The 20,032-nt window shown below is 44.0% G+C and overlaps 1 protein-coding gene across 1 annotated transcript; it reads right to left on the reverse strand.

Annotated features, from left to right (window-relative positions):
- Positions 1–311: 311 nt before the first annotated feature.
- LOC137415007 (DNA-binding protein SATB2-like) lies at positions 312–15,715 on the reverse strand. Its single transcript, XM_078769611.1, has 3 exons — positions 15,615–15,715; positions 5,816–6,381; positions 312–595 (listed from the first exon to the last, which is right to left on the reverse strand). Exons 1-3 carry the CDS (start codon positions 15,712–15,714, stop codon positions 356–358), a joined length of 906 nt encoding a protein of 301 aa, XP_078625737.1. The 5' UTR covers position 15,715; the 3' UTR covers positions 312–355.
- Positions 15,716–20,032: the final 4,317 nt, after the last annotated feature.

The following is a 20,032-nucleotide window of genomic DNA, read 5'->3' on the forward strand; positions in this document are numbered from 1 at the left end:
GCAGAGTCTCATTCCTTTAGCCATTTCGAAGAAGCATGGAATTGAATAATCTTTGTTTGACATGTGAGTAAAAAAGAAAAAATGGACAAGAACAATAATCTGTTTGAGAAGTTCTAAGTGTGGGAAGAATGGAGGATAGTGTAGAACGTGAAAGAAAGAAAGGATGCAAGGGATCACTAAAATAACAGTTCTCTATCCACCACTCCGACAATATAATGTAACAATAGCATTGTACAGAACAGTTACAATTGTAAATATTAAAATACGATCCCTTTCTTTTTATTCTGGTGATATTTACCTTTTGAGCTCGTCATTTTTAACCTACTTTATTATATCGGAAAATGTTTTTATTTTCCTATGAAAAGGATTTCTCCACCTGTGGTGAGTAGGCCCGAGCTTGCCATACAGCAGTGGGGCCTGGTGGGGCTGTGATTGCTGCCGTGCTGCCACTGCGCTCACGTTCGCTTTGATAGAGCTGATCGCGTTCAGCTTCTGGGAGGTTCAAAAAATTCTGCATCGCACGCAAGTTAACAAGAAGGGACTGCGATGCCATTTTGGGATCTTCCTCCTTCCTCAGTATCTCTGAGAGCAGGCCCTGGAAGTCAAGGATGGTGGAGGGGAAAATTTGAGGGAACAGACTGAACTGTTTGGCATTTGCTTCTGAGTACATTGCTAATTATGTTGGGATCAGGTTCAAATGCCATATATTTTGATGATTTGTTCATCGTCCACTAATGTCTCTGTTATTCATGCAAAATACAATGATGTCTCATTAATGTCCTTGTTCTATATGTGATATATGTATCAGTTCCTCCATGAGCCATAAAACACTGAAACAAAAGAAAATGATAAACTAAGCAGGTAGGAATGCTGGGTAATGATGGAAACCATTTAAAAAGGGAACTTTTGAAACAATAAATATTTTACTAGATTTGACATAAGAGTACAATTAGTAAATGATTATACACAGCAAGCATTGGTTAACAATAGGGTTTTAAAACTAAGTTATATATATATATATATATATATATATATCAGCCTCAAACAATGCTGGTTTGTAACTACATGGTATTGTTTAATGTACCGGCTAATCAGGATTGAGGCACAGCTTAATAAAGTTTATTTGAGCACGAGTCGGAAGATAGCGTTGGTTATCATCCAAGAATGATCCAACCTTTATCACACTCAGAATTTAGGAGCTAACGGGGTCATGCCCACCAGAGTAACTGCCATCTCATCAATTCACAAAATCACATTACCACAGTCATTTTGGAGAGCTACAGAGAGCTCGTAAAGCCCTTATACGAGGAGATGAAGAGTGTAAGGGCAGAGGTGACAACCTCTTAAGCTTTTTTTTTTTGTCAAAAGCAGCATGTCTCATTGAACGAGGCCTACACATGGGACCCCACTATAGCCCTTCACCATCTGCTGGAGTTAAGCATCCACATGGTTATTTATTTATTGGCCTATTAATATTTTAAAGTCCAAGCTTTCTCTGCATTCAAATGCAGTCTCAAAGGATTTTTTGAGTTCTGTGCCATGCCTGTTGGGGAGATCTGGTTCTTGCTTGGACCGACCGCCTCATGCATCAAGATTAATAATATGAAAATGCAGAGAGGCTGCGAATAAATTAAAATATATATTTTTGTTGACTTGTCGTTTAATGTTATTTTATAGTAGTAATGTAATGCATTCTTAGGTATTGTCAAAACTCAACCCCTGTGTGAAACTATTATCAATTATAGTCAGTCACAGTCAAAACCTGCCAAAAAAGGAAAATGTGCATTCTATTTTTGCCGAATTTAAGATCAACTGACACGGATTAGCTCACGACACTCGCCTCAACACATGTTGCTACTGGCGCACATGCTTGTTTTAACTTAGGATCAGACCATGCATGACATCATTTTAGATAAGGATAGACCGTGCCTCACCATTCTAAATTTCACCTCACCACCCGATAATAAAATTTACTTCCGTAAGGGTGTCGGGGTGGGTCGATTGACACAAAATTCTCACCAATGGAGCGACTCCTCCTGTATAATTTTTTAATACTTATGAATATAATTATGATGTATAATAAATAATTATGAGGTCATGAATCACATGGTATGGGTGCCACATTGGAAAAAACAAAAAACTTTTCCCCCCTATAGCTTAACATATATATATATATATATATATTTAAATAGTTATATTTTATACCAGCTTTATACCAGCAAACTTTATACTCAAACTTTTATACCAGCAAATTTTTTTATACCAGCTATTTATATATTTATATATATATATATACGTGTATATATATATACATATACAGACTTGGCATTTAATATGGAATATTTTTTTTGTGGGGGTGAACTTACTTTTCAAGATGTCTTAGAACCAAAAGTTCATTGGAATTATGTTGAAATTATTCTAGATTTTGTTAATGTGGCCTTTAAAAGAAACAAAAACCACATTTGACATTTCGAAACAAATAAATTGATCCTTGAAAGTGATGTAAACTGATATTGAACTCAATTCATGGACAGTACTGTGTTAAACTTCTGTACGTTTTCTAGAAGCATCTCTTTATTTTGCACATTAGCCAAAAAATTTTTTAACAAAAACAAAAGTTAAATTACGACTGGGATTACGGACAGTAAAATTACAGTTCAGTACTTCGTGTAACCCCCACGAGCATTCAGGAGAGCACGTACACGTTGAGGCATGCTGTTCACAAGATTTGCCAAGGTTTGGACAGGAATCGCTTGCCATGCAGTGACAATAGCCTGCTGCAATTCACGCACAGAGGTCGGCTACTGGTCCAAGTGGTCGATTTGACGCGTTAATTCTGCCCACAAGTTCTCGATCGGATTCATATCCGGGGACATGGCAGGCCACTCCATATGCTCTACACCACGGTCAGCAACAAAGTGTTGGATCATGCGAGCACGATGAGGCCGTGCATTGTCATCTTGGAAGACAAAGTTTCCTCGAAAGGCTGCACGAGCAAATGGAAGCAAAGTTTCTTCCAGAATGGCCCTGTACTTGAACTGGTTCAGGTTTCCATTCAGAACAACCAGGTTAGTTTTGCCCCCTGCATGAAAAGCAGCCCAAATGGTCACCCCACCACCTCCAGCTTGGACTCTTGGCACTATACAATCTTTGTTGTAGGCTTCATGCACTTGTCTGCGCACTTGGACGCAGCCATCTTGACGATAGACCAGAAATCTAGACTCGTCACTGAAGATCACATGATTCCAGTGTCCTGGCTGCCATTGACGGTGCTCTCTGGCCCACTGCAATCGGCGCTGGCGGTGTTGTCTGGTCAGGTGTGGCTTTCTCAGGGGATGCCTGGCACGATAGCCTGCTTGAACCAGTCGTTGGTTGACTAGCCTTCTGGATACAGGCACATTTGTCAGTTGCTGCCACTCAGCCCTAAGCCGATTAGCTGACTTGGTACGGCCATTGCGGACTAACCGGTGCAGCTGGCAATCATCCCTCCTTGTGGTTCTGCGGGGACGTCCTGGCCTCGGTATTGGAGTAGGGACACCCCTCTGAGCATTTCGTTTCAGGATCTTTGACACCTGACCTTGAGTGATGCCATACTGCCGAGCAATAGCATGCTCTTTCATGCCGTAATTTCGTAAAGCCACCACTCCATGACAAACAGCATTGTCGAGTTGACGGACCATCTCCAGAGGAAGCGGCAATAACTTTTGGAGACGTGCAGCAGTTGTTTTCCACTAATACAGAACGCAACAACCCTTGTATACCCGACTGTGAAGCCAATCGTCAAATGCACCTGTCCGTACATTTTGCCACGCCACCTGTGATATAATCCTGTTGTTGACTTCTTGCTGCGACAGACAATCAGTGACATGGTTCTTTTAACAAATAAATCACCAAAGTGTAAAATAAACTCACCAGATTGATATACTGAGTTAAGAAAGTAAACCCAAGTCAAGAAAAAATATATATTCCATATTAAATGCCAAGTATATATATATATATATATATATATATATATATATATATATATATATATATATATATATATATATATATATATATATATACACATCTTAATTTTAACCATATGTTTGAGTTCTGATGGAGATATAATGTGTTGAAAAAAAAAAAACCTCATCGGTCATGGTTTGGCAGCCATATAGGATTTAAGCAAAATATTCACAAAATATTTCTCTAAAACAGCTTACCCTATCGATGTGAAATTTTACAAATATCATCTCACACCATTGCTGCATATAGTGTGGAAATGGTGACGCCATGTGTCACGTGGTTTGGCAGCTATATTGGATAGAAAAATGAACCCTATACGATCAACACGAAACCTCACGCACGTGATCCCCTACCCAATCCTAGGTGGAGTGTAATTTTTTGATGTAATACGTCACTTCATTGGGCAACCATATTGGATCAAAGTAAAAAAAAAAAAAAACTATTTCTCTTAAATTGCTTAAGCTATTAAAGTCAAACTTTACAAGTATTATCTAGTCATCAATGGGAATACATGTTTAAAATTTCAACGTGATCGGTTGCACGGCCTGGCAGCCAGAAGGTTTACATTATTTGAAGAAGAAGAAACCCTATAAGTTTATCTTCAAAATAAGTTTTGCGAATATAGTTTGATAATTACAACGTCATCAGTCGCATTGTCTGGCAGCCATTTTTAACATTTATTTTGAATCTGAATTTTTTTTGACTTCCTTTGAATTGAATTTTTTAAATCCAATTCTGAATCCAGTTTTTAAAGAGGACAGCACGTCTCACATGTCTGATCAAAGCAGGGTTGTATGAAAGCGGGCTAGTATCAAAGCAGGACGTCTTGGTACCCGGTCATCACTGCCAACAGTTATAAAGTGGCAGTTCTAGTTACGTTTGTTATTAGAAACGGTCTTGGAAAAATGCCATTAAAAATGGCTTGGAAAAATGCCACATTAGTGGCAGGAAGGTGGGATATATAGATTACAGTAGATGTATGCTCAGTTATGTTCGTTGATGCAATAAGCATAGATTGCCTCACAGATGTCCGGATTCCTCCAAATTCTTTCAGTTTAGTGTTAAACAGTAGTAGCGACTGTTTCAAAAGGTAATCATACGTGTTTGTGGTTTATAATATTTTACTTCTTGTCTGGACCGTTGCTCCCATGAAACACCACGATGACATATTTATACATGTTTAACACGGCATTTGTTCAAGGAGGAAAAACTCCTTGCGGAGGAGGGATATTATTAGGATTAATATTGTTTTGTAATAACTTTAATATTATGCTATTATCATTAGCGTTGTTATTACTTTTGTTATTAGAAACGGCCATGGAAAAACGTCACGATAAAGCTATCTTAACATGGATATACACCTCAACACGCAACCCCCTTGGGGGATTGAATGTATCGAGGTCAAAAAATCAGTCAGGCAGACAGACAGACAGATACCAAAATGCATATTTTAGTATGATAAACCTCCAAATAGTTATTTTTGCTGAAGGAAAAAAATCTGGACATTAGGAGAAACAATTAAGAACAGTAATCCAGTACTGTATTTACCATATTTGTTTTACAAACTACCCTATTTAACAACGCTTCTGTAACAAACACAATGAAGTGTTTTTTTCCCCATAGAAAGCTTAACTATTATTAATAGAGGAAAAGCTATTCCGAACTGAAAAATTGTCCACAATGGCATAATGTCCACTATGCTAAACAGTCCAACAGGAACGTGGTAATACAATGTAATAAGAATGTAAACATCTCGTTTTCTCGACAGAGTGCATGGCAATGACAGCATTATTCTGCAAGTGCTCACCTGTGTGCGGTTAAAAGCAACACGGGCAAACACAGCCTGTGAGACACTAGCTCGTTTCAGCTCCTCACGGACACAATGGTAGACGTCATGCCCGACCTCTCCGCTTGCTGTCACTTCAGGTTTGACTAAACCTATTGATGGGAGTGACAAAGCCTCGCAGGGAGCCATTGGCAATGGGTGAGTAGGAGTTGGTGGTGCAGGAGGAGGTGGTGCAGGGAGGGTTGGTAGTGATGGTGGAGGAGGAGGAGCAGCACTGAGGAAGTGGTGTTGAGCCAGTAGCCGGCTGACAGCTAGTTGTTGGTTGATAAAATGTGCTACAGCAAGCTGTCGTCCGACGACTGGAGGTGGTGGTGGTGGTGGTAGAGGCATGGTGGCCGGGCGAGCCAAGGACGAAAAAGGTGTTGGGGGTGGCAGTAACGGAGTCTGCACAAGCTGAGTCTGCACGAGGCTTACAGCCGCTGTAGCTGAAACACCACCTGGGCAAGATGATGGTGGGATGTCTGCTATGCCAGGTTGCTTTTGTGGACACTGGTTTGTCTCCCATGGTCGGCTTTCAGATCCAGAGCCTGTGGTTCAAAAAAAAGAGACAGCAGGAGACGGAAAGGAGAAAGAGAAATAGAGACAGAGAGGATAAAGCGAGACAGAGAGGATAAAGAGAGACAGAGAGGATAGAGAGAGACAGAGAGGATAACGAGAGACAGAGAGGATAACGAGAGACAGAGAGGATAACGAAAGACAGAGAGGATAAAGAAAGACAGAGAGGATAACGAGAGACAGAGAGGATAACGAGAGACAGAGAGGATAGAGAGAGACAGAGAGGATACAGAGAGACAGAGAGGATAAAGAGACACAGAGAGGATAGAGAGAGAGAGAGACAGAGAGGATAAACAGAGACAGAGAAGGTAGAGAGGATAGAGAGAGAGACAGCGAAGGTAGAGAGGATAGAGAGAGAGACAGAGAAGGTAGGGAGGATAGAGAGAGAGAGACAGAGAAGGTAGGGAGGATAGAGAGAGAGACAGAGAAGGTAGAGAGGATAGAGAGAGAGACAGAGAAGGTAGGGAGGATAGAGAGAGAGACAGAGAAGGTAGAGAGGATAGAGAGAGAGACAGAGAAGGTAGAGAGGATAGAGAGAGAGACAGAGAAGGTAGAGAGGATAGAGAGAGAGACAGAGAAGGTAGAGAGGATAGAGAGAGAGACAGATAAGGTAGAGAGGATAGAGAGAGAGACAGAGAAGGTAGAGAGGATAGAGAGAGAGAGACAGAGAAGGTAGAGAGGATAGAGAGGATAGAGAGGATAGAGAGGGAGAGAGAGAGAGGGGAGAGAGAGAGGAGAGGGGAGAGAGAGGAGAGGGGAGAGAGAGAGGACAGGGGAGAGAGAGGGGGGAGAGAGAGAGGAGAGGGGAGAGAGAGAGGAGAGGAGAGGGGAGAGAGAGAGGAGAGGGGAGAGAGAGAGGAGAGGAGAGGGGAGAGAGAGAGGAGAGAGAGAGGAGAGGGGAGAGAGAGAGGAGAGGGGAGAGAGAGAGGAGAGGGGAGAGAGAGAGGAGAGGGGAGAGAGAGAGGAGAGGAGAGGGGAGAGAGAGAGGAGAGGGGAGAGAGAGGGGAGAGAGAGAGGAGAGGATAGGGGAGGATAGGGGAGAGAGAGAGGAGAGGGGAGAGAGAGGGGAGAGAGAGAGGAGAGGATAGGGGAGAGAGAGAGGAGAGGAGAGGGGGGAGAGAGAGGAGAGGAGAGGGGAGAGAGAGAGGAGAGGGGAGAGAGAGAGGAGAGGGGAGAGAGAGAGAGGAGAGGGGAGAGAGAGAGGAGGGGAGAGGGGAGAGAGAGAGGAGAGGAGAGAGAGAGGAGAGGATAGGGGAGAGAGAGAGGAGAGGGGAGAGAGAGGGGAGAGAGAGAGAGGATAAAGAGGATAAAGAGGATAAAGAGAGAGTGAGAGACAGAGAGGATACAGAGAGACAGAGAGGATAGAGAGAGAGAGACAAAGAGGATAGAGAGAGACAAAGAGGATAGAGAGAGAGACAAAGAGGATAGAGAGAGACAAAGAGGATAGAGAGAGACAGAGAGGATAGAGACAGACAGAGAGGATAGAGACAGACAGAGAGGATAGAGACAGACAGAGAGGATAGAGACAGACAGAGAGGATAGAGACAGACAGAGAGGATAGAGACAGACAGAGAGGATAGAGACAGACAGAGAGGATAGAGACAGACAGAGAGGATAGAGACAGACAGAGAGGATAGAGACAGACAGAGAGGATAGAGACAGAGACAGAGAGTATAAAGAGGGACAGAGAGGATAAAGAGGGACAGAGAGGATAAAGAGGGACAGAGCAGATAAAGAGGGACAGAGCAGATAAAGAGGGACAGAGAGGATAAAGAGAGACAGAGAGGATAAAGAAAGGATTAAATAATAAAAGGGGCAGATGAGAAAAAAGGAGAAAGATGGAGAAAGAAAGACAGAGAGATAGAGAAAGAGAGAGATAGAGAAAGAGAGAGATAGAGAAAGAGAGAGATAGAGAAGGAGAGAGATAGAGAAGGAGAGAGATAGAGAAAGAGAGAGAGAGATAGAGAAGGAGAGAGATAGAGAAGGAGAGAGATAGAGAAAGAGAGAGAGAGAGATAGAGAAGGAGAGAGATAGAGAATGAGAGAGATAGAGAATGAGAGAGATAGAGAATGAGAGAGATAGAGAAGGAGAGAGATAGAGAAGGAGAGAGATAGAGAATGAGAGAGATAGAGAAGGAGAGAGATAGAGAAGGAGAGAGATAGAGAAGGAGAGAGATAGAGAAGGAGAGAGATAGAGAAGGAGAGAGATAGAGAAGGAGAGAGATAGAGAAGGAGAGAGATTGAGAAGGAGAGAGATAGAGAAGGAGAGAGATAGAGAAGGAGAGAGATAGAGAAGGAGAGAGATAGAGAAGGAGAGAGATAGAGAAGGGGAGAGATAGAGAAGGAGAGAGATAGAGAAGGGGAGAGATAGAGAAGGAGAGAGATAGAGAAGGGGAGAGATAGAGAAGGAGAGAGATAGAGAAGGAGAGAGATAGAGAAGGGGAGAGATAGAGAAGGAGAGAGATAGAGAAGGAGAGAGATAGAGAAGGAGAGAGATAGAGAAGGAGAGAGATAGAGAAGGAGAGAGATAGAGAAGGAGAGAGATAGAGAAAGAGAGAGAGATAGAGAAGAGAGAGAGATAGAGAAAGAGAGAGAGATAGAGAAACAGAGAAACAGACAGAGAAAGAGAGAAAGAGAGAAAGAGAGAAAGAGAGAAAGAAAGAGAGAGAGAGAGAGAGAGAGAGAGAGAGAGAGAGAGAGAGAGAGGAAAGTGAGAGAGTTCATATTATATCGCTTGTAAAAAGCATGTATTGGGAAATTGCTGTATTAATGAAAATAAAGAATCAACAAGGTTTGTAGATCTATCGCACAGTCCCGTTTTTGTTTTGTAAAAATGCTGGACTATCCATCCCCATTTTTTGTAAAACTGTTATATTAATCCCACCACCCTTAAGAATCCATGCATCCCATTATTAGGTTTACAGCATTGCCAATGGCCAAGCTGTTCAAAATAGAAAAAACATGCAGCAAATGCAATGTAACATTATTCCAATAACAAAACAGACATACCAGAACACTTTCTAACAGGAACTTTGTTTTTCCAGTTGTACTTTGCCTTTAATTACATTTCAAGATTCTAAAACTGTGATAAAAAAATGTCAAAAAACGATTTAGTGGGAATGAATATATTTATTTTTCCTTAGTTTGACAAGACGTATACGTGGCACATACAACGAGTACATGACAATCTGCACCGAGAGACCTGCACATGTTTTGTGATTTATTAACTGTGACTTTACTATGGATCGGATATCGGTCTCAAAAGTGGTGATTACATGCAATAGAGAGAGAGGGAATGCATAATCATTTAAAAAACCGCATACAACTTATAAACGGGCAAGTGTACCTCCGGAGGTGTCACCTTCCAGGCGATAACATGAAGGTTCAAAAACACTGTGCTCGCCTTCGAGCCGTCTAGTCTGGGTTTGATTGATGATCCGAAGATAAATTGTCATTTTGGCACTTCAGGTTTTCAGACTTGGGACAAACTTCCTTCTTGGCTAACCGCATGACAAGAAGGTGGGATTAATTGGGCGCCGTGAAAGAAATGGCAGATGGTATTTTCCGTGCAATTTTGGGAGAAATGGCGGTTCAGTATCAGAATTCATTCAGTCCCCAATTACTGCATGCAGTGGACTCTGCCTCCTGACACAGATTTTTCCAGCCCACACCCAGGGCCGGCGCTACCATTAGGCCAACTAGGCAGCCGCCTAGGGCGCAGACATTAGAGGGGCGCATTACTGAACCTTAAAGGGTCACAATTTTATACAAATTATTGTTTTAAGAAAAAACATAATAAAAGGAAAATATAATAGTTCATTGTTCATAATAGTGTAAGTGATTAATTTTGAGCATGTACTCTTCGTGGCATATGTCACATCCTGTTTGAAACGGACGTAGCCTGCTCCCATGCGCCTTCTCCCATACGTCACATCCGGCATGTTCAAAACGCTGCCGCCATTTGGTCGTGGGGCGCATGGATTGATCATCGTCAGGAAAACGGGAGAATTAATATAATCGGAGTTGGCAAAAAAAAATTGGGGGGGGGGGGGGGGGATGCAATTAGCTGGCCTTGCCTAGGGCACAAGATAGTCTGGCGCCGGTCCTACCCACACCCCCTCCAACCCCAACTCTCATTTCTTGCACCCATGCCTGATAAAAAGGTGTCAAGACCAAGGCAGAAGAGACTATTATATTCCTTATTAGCCCAAGAGCATATTTGCATGTTAACTTATAAGTTCATCTTTAGCAGCTGTACATTTACTCACACAAAGGTGATATTTGCACTTAAAATTTGCTTAGCTGCCAAATACCCATCCCTGAAATCAAGTGGATCTCCAGCATTATCAAAAAAGAAAAATAAATTATGCATACGATCACAGTGATCAATCATAAAAAAAAAATTCAATCCGGTTTCTTCTTCTTCCATTTGGTTCCTTTCGACATGACTTTAGCTTAAAAGGAAGGTACTGTGTGGGTGCTTTTCATCTCAAATAGTTAAGAGAGCTGTGTGAAATAATTACGATGAAAAATTGTGCTCTTGTATAAAATATACAATAATTAGCTGCACAGGGGGGAGTAGGATGGAACAAGTGGTTGTATGCAATTAATCTCTCCAGCCTTAAGTGGGAAGTTTAAAAAGATAAGGATGTGAATAATACATGCAGATGTGAAGCAGTGCTGATGCGCATTAAAGCTGAAGAAACCATCAAGAAGAATGAGACTGATACTGATACGACAAACATAAAGGAAAAACTTCTTTCTTTTTTTTTGTGTAAAAATATTGTTACGTTTGTGGGGAGTACTGATACCTTAGTCCAGGTAGATTGCATAGGTAGTGTGCTCTGACTATCGTGAAGAAGAAGAAACCTCGATGTATCGTAAATAGGAAATTTGTGTAGACTGGATACAAGTAAGCTTGTATCTTCGTCCCCATCAGAGGGGTGGGGCTTGTTAATTAGCGAGGGATTATGGGCAATTCATTCCCTGTTTGTAATTGCCTCTGTAATATTTTCCTGTCTTCCTTATGACACCGCACGACAGACACCCAGTAAGAAATCGGCCATTAACCACACTAATTAAAAACCAACCGGAAACCAGGCATCAAGCACTATCGCTGATAACACCGATCCTCATGCAGATCCTTGGTCAGCGCACAGGCACAGGCAGGGCCATGAGCAACACCCTGAAGAGCAGTGATTGGACCGTAATTTGATTGGCACAAAGACTGTTAAGATGAGACTCGCTGATAGGAGGGGAGACATCACCCTCCGTGAGGCCCGCGAGTCGGGCGCGTGACCCCCGTGACGTGACGTGACGCGAATCACCCCCGTGAGTCGGGCGTGAGGGGCGCGTCCACTAATGGAACGCCTCTCGCTTCCCAGATCGAGGGCCACGTGGTCAGGAGAACCTCGTCCCTTCTGGTTGCCCTGCCGTCCCGCCGTGGGCGCTGGCAGGGTGTACTTCAAACTAAGCTTAAGTGTCAAGTGTTAAGTTCCTCCTTGCCCTCGCAAGGGAAAGGCTAGGGTCAAGCTCTTCCAAATTTCCAAACACTAGAAATCGGACGTCTCAAATTAATTAACTAATTTGTTAAAACATCTCAGTCGCCCACGACCTCTCTAGCGCGGGCGTCGAACCAGTTCATTTCCGGTGCGACCGGGCCGAGTATCGGCCTGGCCATGGCCGAAGCCGTTGATTCCGCCGTAGCACGCTAACGCGTAGGCTCGCGCGCCCCTGGTCCGCCGGGGCTCCGCGGGTGTCCTACCGTGCCTGGCGCCGCTGATCTCTCGACTTCCGGGAGTAGGTACCGGTGCCCGGGGACGGATCTCGCTGTCTAAACATGGTAGCGCTAGGCCAGTGGGACCGCCGGGACCCACGTGCACTCACAAGTTGTTCTGCGCGTGGGCGGCAGTATCAGACCGGGGCGCCCAAAGGCGCCACGCACCCAAACGCTCCCCGGCTAAAGTTCATCCTGATGCGCCCACGTTGTGCGGACACACCCCACCGAGTCGAGGGCCACGCGGTCAGGAGAACCTCGTCCCTTCTGGTCACACTGTGCCTATCGGTCGGCCTCGAAGACCGAAAAAGTGAGTATGTCACCCTAAAAATCATGCAGCGAAAATGAATGAACTCATTCATTTCGTCAGCTAAACAGTGACGCGCATGAATGGATGAACGAGATCCTCACTGTCCCTATCAACTATCCAGCGAAACCACAGCCAAGGGAACGGGCTCGGTGGAAGCAGTGGGGAAAGAAAACCCTTTTGAGCTTGACTCTAGCCCGACTCTGTGAAGGGACTTGAGAGGCCGCAGGCACTCAATAGGGCTGGACCCGTGAAATTTCGGGGATTTTTGGTAAAATTACCTCAGGGTAAAGTTACATAGGAAAACACCGTGTTAAATTTCCGTCGCCGAAGGACTCTATTTCTTATTGCGAAATTCTCTTTACACCCTGCCAGTTTGAAGTACACCCTGCCAGCGCCCACGGCGGGACGGCAGGGCAACCAGAAGGGACGAGGTTCTCCTGACCACGTGGCCCTCGATCTGGGAAGCGAGAGGCGTTCCATTAGTGGACGCGCCCCTCACGCCCGACTTTTGGGCGGCCCCGGCAGGCCGTTTGTTTTGACGTTCCGTGACAGGCCCCGCACCCCCACCTCCGGGCCGACCGGGCGACCGGAATGAATCCCGGTGTCCCGATCCGAACCTTCAGAGCGGGCCGGCTGGGGAGTGCCAAGCACCCCCCGTACCTGCACTTTCCGTCCCTGCGGTCCCAAATACCGGAACCACCCGAATACCACTTTATTTGACAAAATGAGGTGCGGCCTACAGCCTTAGAAAACCAACCCTAAATAAGTCAATACCTCCAACGAGAGGGTGGTGGGAGGGTGATGGGAGGGTGATGGGAGGGTGATGGCAGGGTGATGGGAGGGAGATGGGAGGGTGATGGGGGAGAGTGATGGGGCAGGGTGATGGGGCAGGGTGATGGCAGGGTGATGGCAGGGTGACGGGAGGGTGATGGCAGAGGGTGATGGCAGAGGGTGATGGGGGAGGGTGATGGGGGAGGGTGATGGGAGGGTGATGGCAGGGTGATGGGAGGGTGATGGGAGGGTGATGGCAGGGTGATGGGGGAGGGTGATGGGGGAGGGTGATGGGGGAGGGTGATGGGGCAGGGTGATGGGGCAGGGTGATGGGAGGGTGATGGGAGGGTGATGGGATGGGAGGGAGGAGTTTGTTTTGACGTTCCGTGACAGGCCCCGCACCCCCACCTCCGGGCCGACCGGGCGACCGGAATGAATCCCGGTGTCCCGATCCGAACCTTCAGAGCGGGCCGGCTGGGGAGTGCCAAGCACCCCGTACCTGCACTTTCCGTCCCTGCGGTCCCAAATACCGGAACCACCCGAATACCACTTTATTTGACAAAATGAGGTGTGGCCTACAGCCTTAGAAAACCGACCCTAAATAAGTCAATACCTCCAACGAGAGGGTGGTGGGAGGGTGATGGCAGGGTGATGGGAGGGTGATGGGAGGGTGATGGGAGGGTGATGGTGGAGAGTGATGGGGCAGGGTGATGGGGCAGGGTGATGGCAGGGTGATGGGAGGGTGATGGGATGGGAGGGAGGAGTTTGTTTTGACGTTCCGTGACAGGCCCCGCACCCCCACCTCCGGGCCGACCGGGCGACCGGAATGAATCCCGGTGTCCCGATCCGAACCTTCAGAGCGGGCCGGCTGGGGAGTGCCAAGCACCCCGTACCTGCACTTTCCGTCCCTGCGGTCCCAAATACCGGAACCACCCGAATACCACTTTATTTGACAAAATGAGGTGCGGCCTACAGCCTTAGAAAACCAACCCTAAATAAGTCAATACGTCGTGGGATGACGTCAGAGCCTCAAGTACAAAATAATTAGGACGGCGGACATCTTGTCTCTTGGGTCCGGACTTTGTTGTTGAACTGTCGCCGAAAAGCTCTCTCTCAGCATCGAGATTTTATCTCTCTCAGCATTGGCGTCCTTTCGCTTCTTTTCGTTTTTGATCTGGTAGTGAACGGTCGTGTTCCGACATCTTGCTAGTGGTCGTGAGGAGGAAGCGCTGCGGACCAAAAACTGCAGTTTCCCGTGCAGAGATCGTGAGGACAAGCGCGGCTGGAAGAGCAAGCTTCACGCCAAGGCCGTTCGCTTTGCGCACGGAGCCAGGAGTGAGCGGGTCACACGGGAGGCCTAGTTCGCGCCAACGAATGTGCGTTTTCTGCCAAGGCCTTAAACGAACTTTGACAATTCCTGACGAGATACACCAGCCGATTGGAGATAAGTTCCACAAATCACACCTATTTATTTTCTAGTTATTTTATCCTTTGTCTATATTCGGGTGTGTGTGGGAGCGCTCCGATTAGGAATTGAGTTTATCGTGCATTATTTTGTGACCGGCATTTTCTTTAATAAATCCGGTATTTTTGCTGTACATTTTACTTCTGTGTAGTTTGAATTGATTTATCCAGGTGCGAAGAAGTCGGGTGGAAGCCATCCAGGTAAGATAGTCATCCCCCTTTCCCTCGCGTGTAATGAATACCGTCATATTGAATTGAATGCCTCGGAGTTAAAAGCTCGTTTGGTCATCTGGGTCACCCTGCGGTGTTCACCACACAGGGTAGTCACATGACAATATGTTTGAAAATGACTTCTGAGAAAAAGGCCATACAAGATAAAGAAAAGACAGTAAAATATGATCACATTGCGAACAACCAATAACTGATAAATCACGAGGGATAAAGTAAAGCCATTATCAGATTCACATCCGCTTCTAAGCTGTCTAGCCTGGGTTTGAATCCCGATCCAGCTATAAACTGTCATCCAAGTGTTTCACAGGCCGGGTGATTCATCAACGTGTGTGCTGTCCCTCGGATGGACGTTAAACCGGGCATCCTGTCTGCCAGCATTAGTTGGTGGATGTTAAAAATCTCAAGGTGTCTGATGCAAAGAGTATATGAGCTATCGCCGGCACCCTGAACAAATTCCAAATTCCTGTCCTAACCTACAGAGGGCATTGCATCTGCAGCACAGCCGCACCTTCAGGCAGTGATAAACCCAAGTCTTATGTTGCATACGAAAGAGAGAGATTATCAAATTTTGTAAGAGAGACCTTCAACCCTTTATTGCACCTCAAGGTCTTCTCGAATAATGAGCTAATCCAGAAACTCCACCAAACTCCTCACCTTTACTGTTCTTGTACAGCTTGTACCAGCGTCCAAACTCCTGGCACTTGGCCACAGACACATTAGCATAATAGGTGCTGTTCACAATGGATGAAATCATACTCTGTTGTGAGAGAAGAAAGAGGGGAAGACCATGTTTGTCATAGTCACTGACAAACATATGGCTAAAAAGTATTTTCCTTTTCCATTTAATCACTAGCCATGCAAACTCGTCGCTTCGCCGATGGGTTCAATAAAAAGGCAGCATGTTGTACTTCATAAACAAATTACATATATATGAGTTTTGAATGAGGATGTACAATGAAGGGGAAGATGTGAAAAAAGGATCTTTTATAACCCGAAGTTGTTGTTGCTGTGATTATTGTTTTTTGTGTGACCCTTCTGTGTACCATTATATATATTTCTATTGCTTTGAGAAGTATTACTACATACAAGCAGAGGCCCATGGTAAAAAATACCCCGATACAAAAAAAATGAAAAAAGGAAGCGTTATATTCTTGCACTGGTTGAAAGAGCTCAAAAATTATAGGTTTCATCTGAGTATGCTATGTGAGAGCCGCTTGTATGTGTGTGTCGCCATTTTTATCAGAGATGTCTAAACGGATCCTTATCAAACTTTGAGAAGTTCATCAGTGAGCGCAGGGGGGTGTTTTAGGCAAAAAATATTTAATTTAAACCGTTCTATAGGGCCAAAGCCTTTGTAGCTATGTGAATGGTAATATTAAATGATCCTCGACCCAATTCCTTAGCGGGAGTAGGGAACTGTTTTTTGTTCCCACAAAAAATAGATATGCTCCCAAGATTTGCCAGTTCCCCTGTAGTATTTCATAACAGCAATTTTTTTTTCTTTGAGAGCAACTGAGGTAGTTTGAGACATCCGTTGTCTATACACCACCCAGGTTCAATTTTTTTGTCTGATTTTAAAAAGTACAACTTTCCCATATAAGTTTAGATTATTTTGAAGCAAATTTTACTTCATAATTTTTTACAGGGAGGGGGGCCTGAGATTTATTGTACCCGAGTCGAAGGGGGTGCTGAGATTTGGCGGACCTGAAGGGAAGGTGGCCTGAGATTTGGCGAACCCGAGTGGAAGGGAGGTTTGAGATTTGGCAGATCCGATTGGAAAGGAGGGCCTGAGATTTGGTGGACCCGAGTAGAAGGGGGCCTAGGATTTGCCAGTCCCGAGTGGAAGGGGGACCTGAGATCTGGGGGACCCGAGTGAATGGAGGGCCTGAGAAAGATGAGGACTAGTGGTGATGACGAATGAATGCACGTGAATACACATGTGCATGGGTCGTGATTTGCATGCACACATGCACAATTATGGTTTATACACGTTTGGCTTTGCTTTTGCTTTGTCATGTTTTGTTTTGCGTAACATCATATGCCTGAGATTTGTGACATACTTGTGTATTATATGCACACATATTATTTTCTGTGTCACATACATACTATATACTCGTACATTTTCAAAGTGATTCCTCATAATTGAGATATAGGGACAAAAACTATATTAGCATGATATTTCAAAACGTTGTGGATGGGTTGTGGCAAAACTTTGTGGATGAGTTGGGTGGGTGACAAGAACAATCAGATTATATTTTGCTTCAGGACCGGATGCAGATCCGGCCTATCAATGGGAAACAAAACGTAAACTGTTCATCTTGGTGGAGTTATGCACTCTACCAAGTGCCGTTATAGGCGCCATTGGAACTATCTGGTCTCCTCCAACAGATGTTCAGCATTTTAGAAATTGGGTAATGTTAATTTTGAATCATCGTGACGAGAACACACAAATATCCGTCACTTATCTGTATAAGGCTAAGGCTGTGGTTGTTTCCTCAAGATCAGAGGATTAAAGCTGTGGAGAAGTATTTTTGTGGGAGCCTCAGATCACTACCCAACACAGACCAGGACTGTATTAATTTGAGCATAATAATGTTGAGATGAATAATCTTACTTGAAGAACAATATATTTTGTAAGCTCAAATTATACTGTGATATGCAAGAGGTATTAACTTCAACATTTGATGATTAAAATTTGCAGTTAACTAATCTTATACATAATAGGAAATCGTGAACTTAATCAATTGTTTAATGCAAGAGCTTACTAAACAACTCAAATCCAAATATTTTTTACACAATTGTGAATGCTTTACACAAATATTGTGAAAAAATCAAACAAATAACCAAACCAACTGAGCTGATATCAAACATGGTCGATGGAAGAATCGAGTGAGGTATCGATTTAATCACGGGAAGCATTGTTTTGACAGCAAGCTCAAATCGATACAATATTGTCTTGATCTTCAATCAGTCTAAAACAATGATGAAATATAACCTTATTGATTTGATGGCATTAATATTTCATCTCATCAACTGAACCCTGTCGGCATAACGGCTCAGTTTGTGTGTTGAAATTGTGGTTAATACTTCATTGCATATAAACAACATCAGGCTACAGTATCAAAGTTGGATTAATAATTATTTCACTGCATTTTAAAAGATCATGGGGAGACCGAATGAAAGGACACAAGCTGAGGAAAATTGATCCATGCGTGGCACAATTTGTCCATGTGACCACAACACAAGGTTGATACAATATTATTCTTTGTTCACATGAGGCAAAAGACGGTGGGGTAGCATCATTGGCTGAAGGAGCAGATGTGCTGCTGATGCAACGCCATCTGCTGGCTAGGGCAGGAATTTGGAATTTGGCCATGGTGCCTGCGATAGTTCGCCTACTCTTCGCGAAGGACACGATTGGATCTTTAATGTCCAGCAATGAATGCAGGCAGATGGGACATCTTTTAACATCCATCCAAGGGACGGCACACACATTGATGAATCACCCTGCTTGTGAAACACCAGAATCACAGTTTATAGCTGGGTCGGGATTCAAACTCAGGCTAGACAGCTTAGAGGCGAGCATGCGTACCTCGAGGCCATCCTGTTAGCCAAGTTGATACAATAGAGTGTTGTTGAGATGTTAAGTCTTTCAGACCAATTACGCCAAGTAAAAGCAAAAAAAAATTGAAAGTCTTTCCTTTATTTTGCTATCAATTCAGTGAAATTCTTCTTAAAGCCTGTTCATCGAAAGATGACAGAACGGTCTACATAATAAAACAAGAAAGAGCAATCAGAGATTGCAAACCCTCGCCAGGATGTATTTTCAGTGGTTTTTCAGGCTTTTGTGTTAAAACAAATATGGCGGCCGAACCACGTGACCGAAGACGTCATCATTATCTTTTTTCTAAACGAATTTATTCCGAGATTATGCTCAATAAATTTCATCTTGATCGGATGAAGTTTTGTACTTGTCAAATTATGATGTCATAATGGAGGCATATATGACATGATCATTAATATATTTTATTCCCCATGGAGAGTTCTTTACAATGAGCCATGTCTCAATTTTTTCTATTCAGCACTTTCGGAGATATAGAGGTGCAACGTTTTTCGGTTTTTGCAAGATGGCGGCCGAACCACGTGACCGATGACGTCATCTTTTTTTTTTTCTACACCAATTTATGCGTACATGACGTTCAATAAATTTCATCTTGATAGGATGAAGTTTTGTACTTGTCGAATTATCACGTCATAATGGAGGCACCTATGACATCATCATTTACATATTTTATTCCCCATGGGGAGTTCTTTACCATGAGGCATGCCTCAATTTTTTTTATTCAGTGCTTTCGGAGATAGAGAGGAGCAAAGTTTTTCAGTTTTTCCAATATGGCGACCGAACCACGTGACCCATGACGTCATAATTATCATTCAAAAATTATACGGGTGGAGTTGCACCTATGGTGGAAACGTCCTGTAAATCGGACCAACGGTTGCAGAGAAAATCATATTTATTTTGTGTGGACAAACAAACAAACAAACAAACAAACAGACAGTCAAACAAATGGACTCAAATGCAATACCCTCTCCTCTGGCAAAGATAATAAAAAAACAAGTACAGATACATTCAAAGTACACCACCCCCATGCCAAATAAATAAATATCCTCCAGCACGGCATTCTCGGCGATACTGCTGTGGAAAGGTAACTCATTGATTGGGACTAGTAACGAAGCAGATAGACGATTTCGTAAATGAATGTCAGGAATGTGCACGAACATGGTAATCTCTTGTCCACCTGGTCACAGCCCCAGGCTGGAGCACCCCCCTATTGTTTGGTAAATGGAACTCGCAGCAGGAGGGGAGCGAGCTGGTGCCAGTGAGGCGACCGAGTAACGTTTGCGGAGAACGGATTAGAAGCAGCGGAGAAGGGATTACGATTTCAGCGCACAGAGGATTAACGGAAGCTTGCCCATATAAACAGAAGAGACTTGGAGTCAAGGACCACTTGCCATCAGAAGTCCTGCCCGATGGGATGAACGAGTACGGCGTTGCGGATTTATATCGGCTG

The sequence above is a fragment of the Myxine glutinosa genome, unplaced genomic scaffold, assembly GCF_964187855.1.
Source record: "Myxine glutinosa unplaced genomic scaffold, kmMyxGlut1.1 SCAFFOLD_3412, whole genome shotgun sequence".
In the NCBI taxonomy this organism is placed as follows: Eukaryota; Metazoa; Chordata; class Myxini; order Myxiniformes; family Myxinidae; genus Myxine; species Myxine glutinosa.

Coding starts and splice junctions, on each gene's coding strand:
- LOC137415007 (XM_078769611.1), bottom strand. CDS start 15,714: ATGATTTCATCCATTGTGAACAGCACCTATTATGCTAATGTGTCTGTG. Junction 6,382..15,614: donor GCTGTACAAGAACAGTAAAG/GTGAGGAGTTTG, acceptor TTTGAACCACAG/GCTCTGGATCTGAAAGCCGA. Junction 596..5,815: donor TTGCTTTTAACCGCACACAG/GTGAGCACTTGC, acceptor CTTGACTTCCAG/GGCCTGCTCTCAGAGATACT.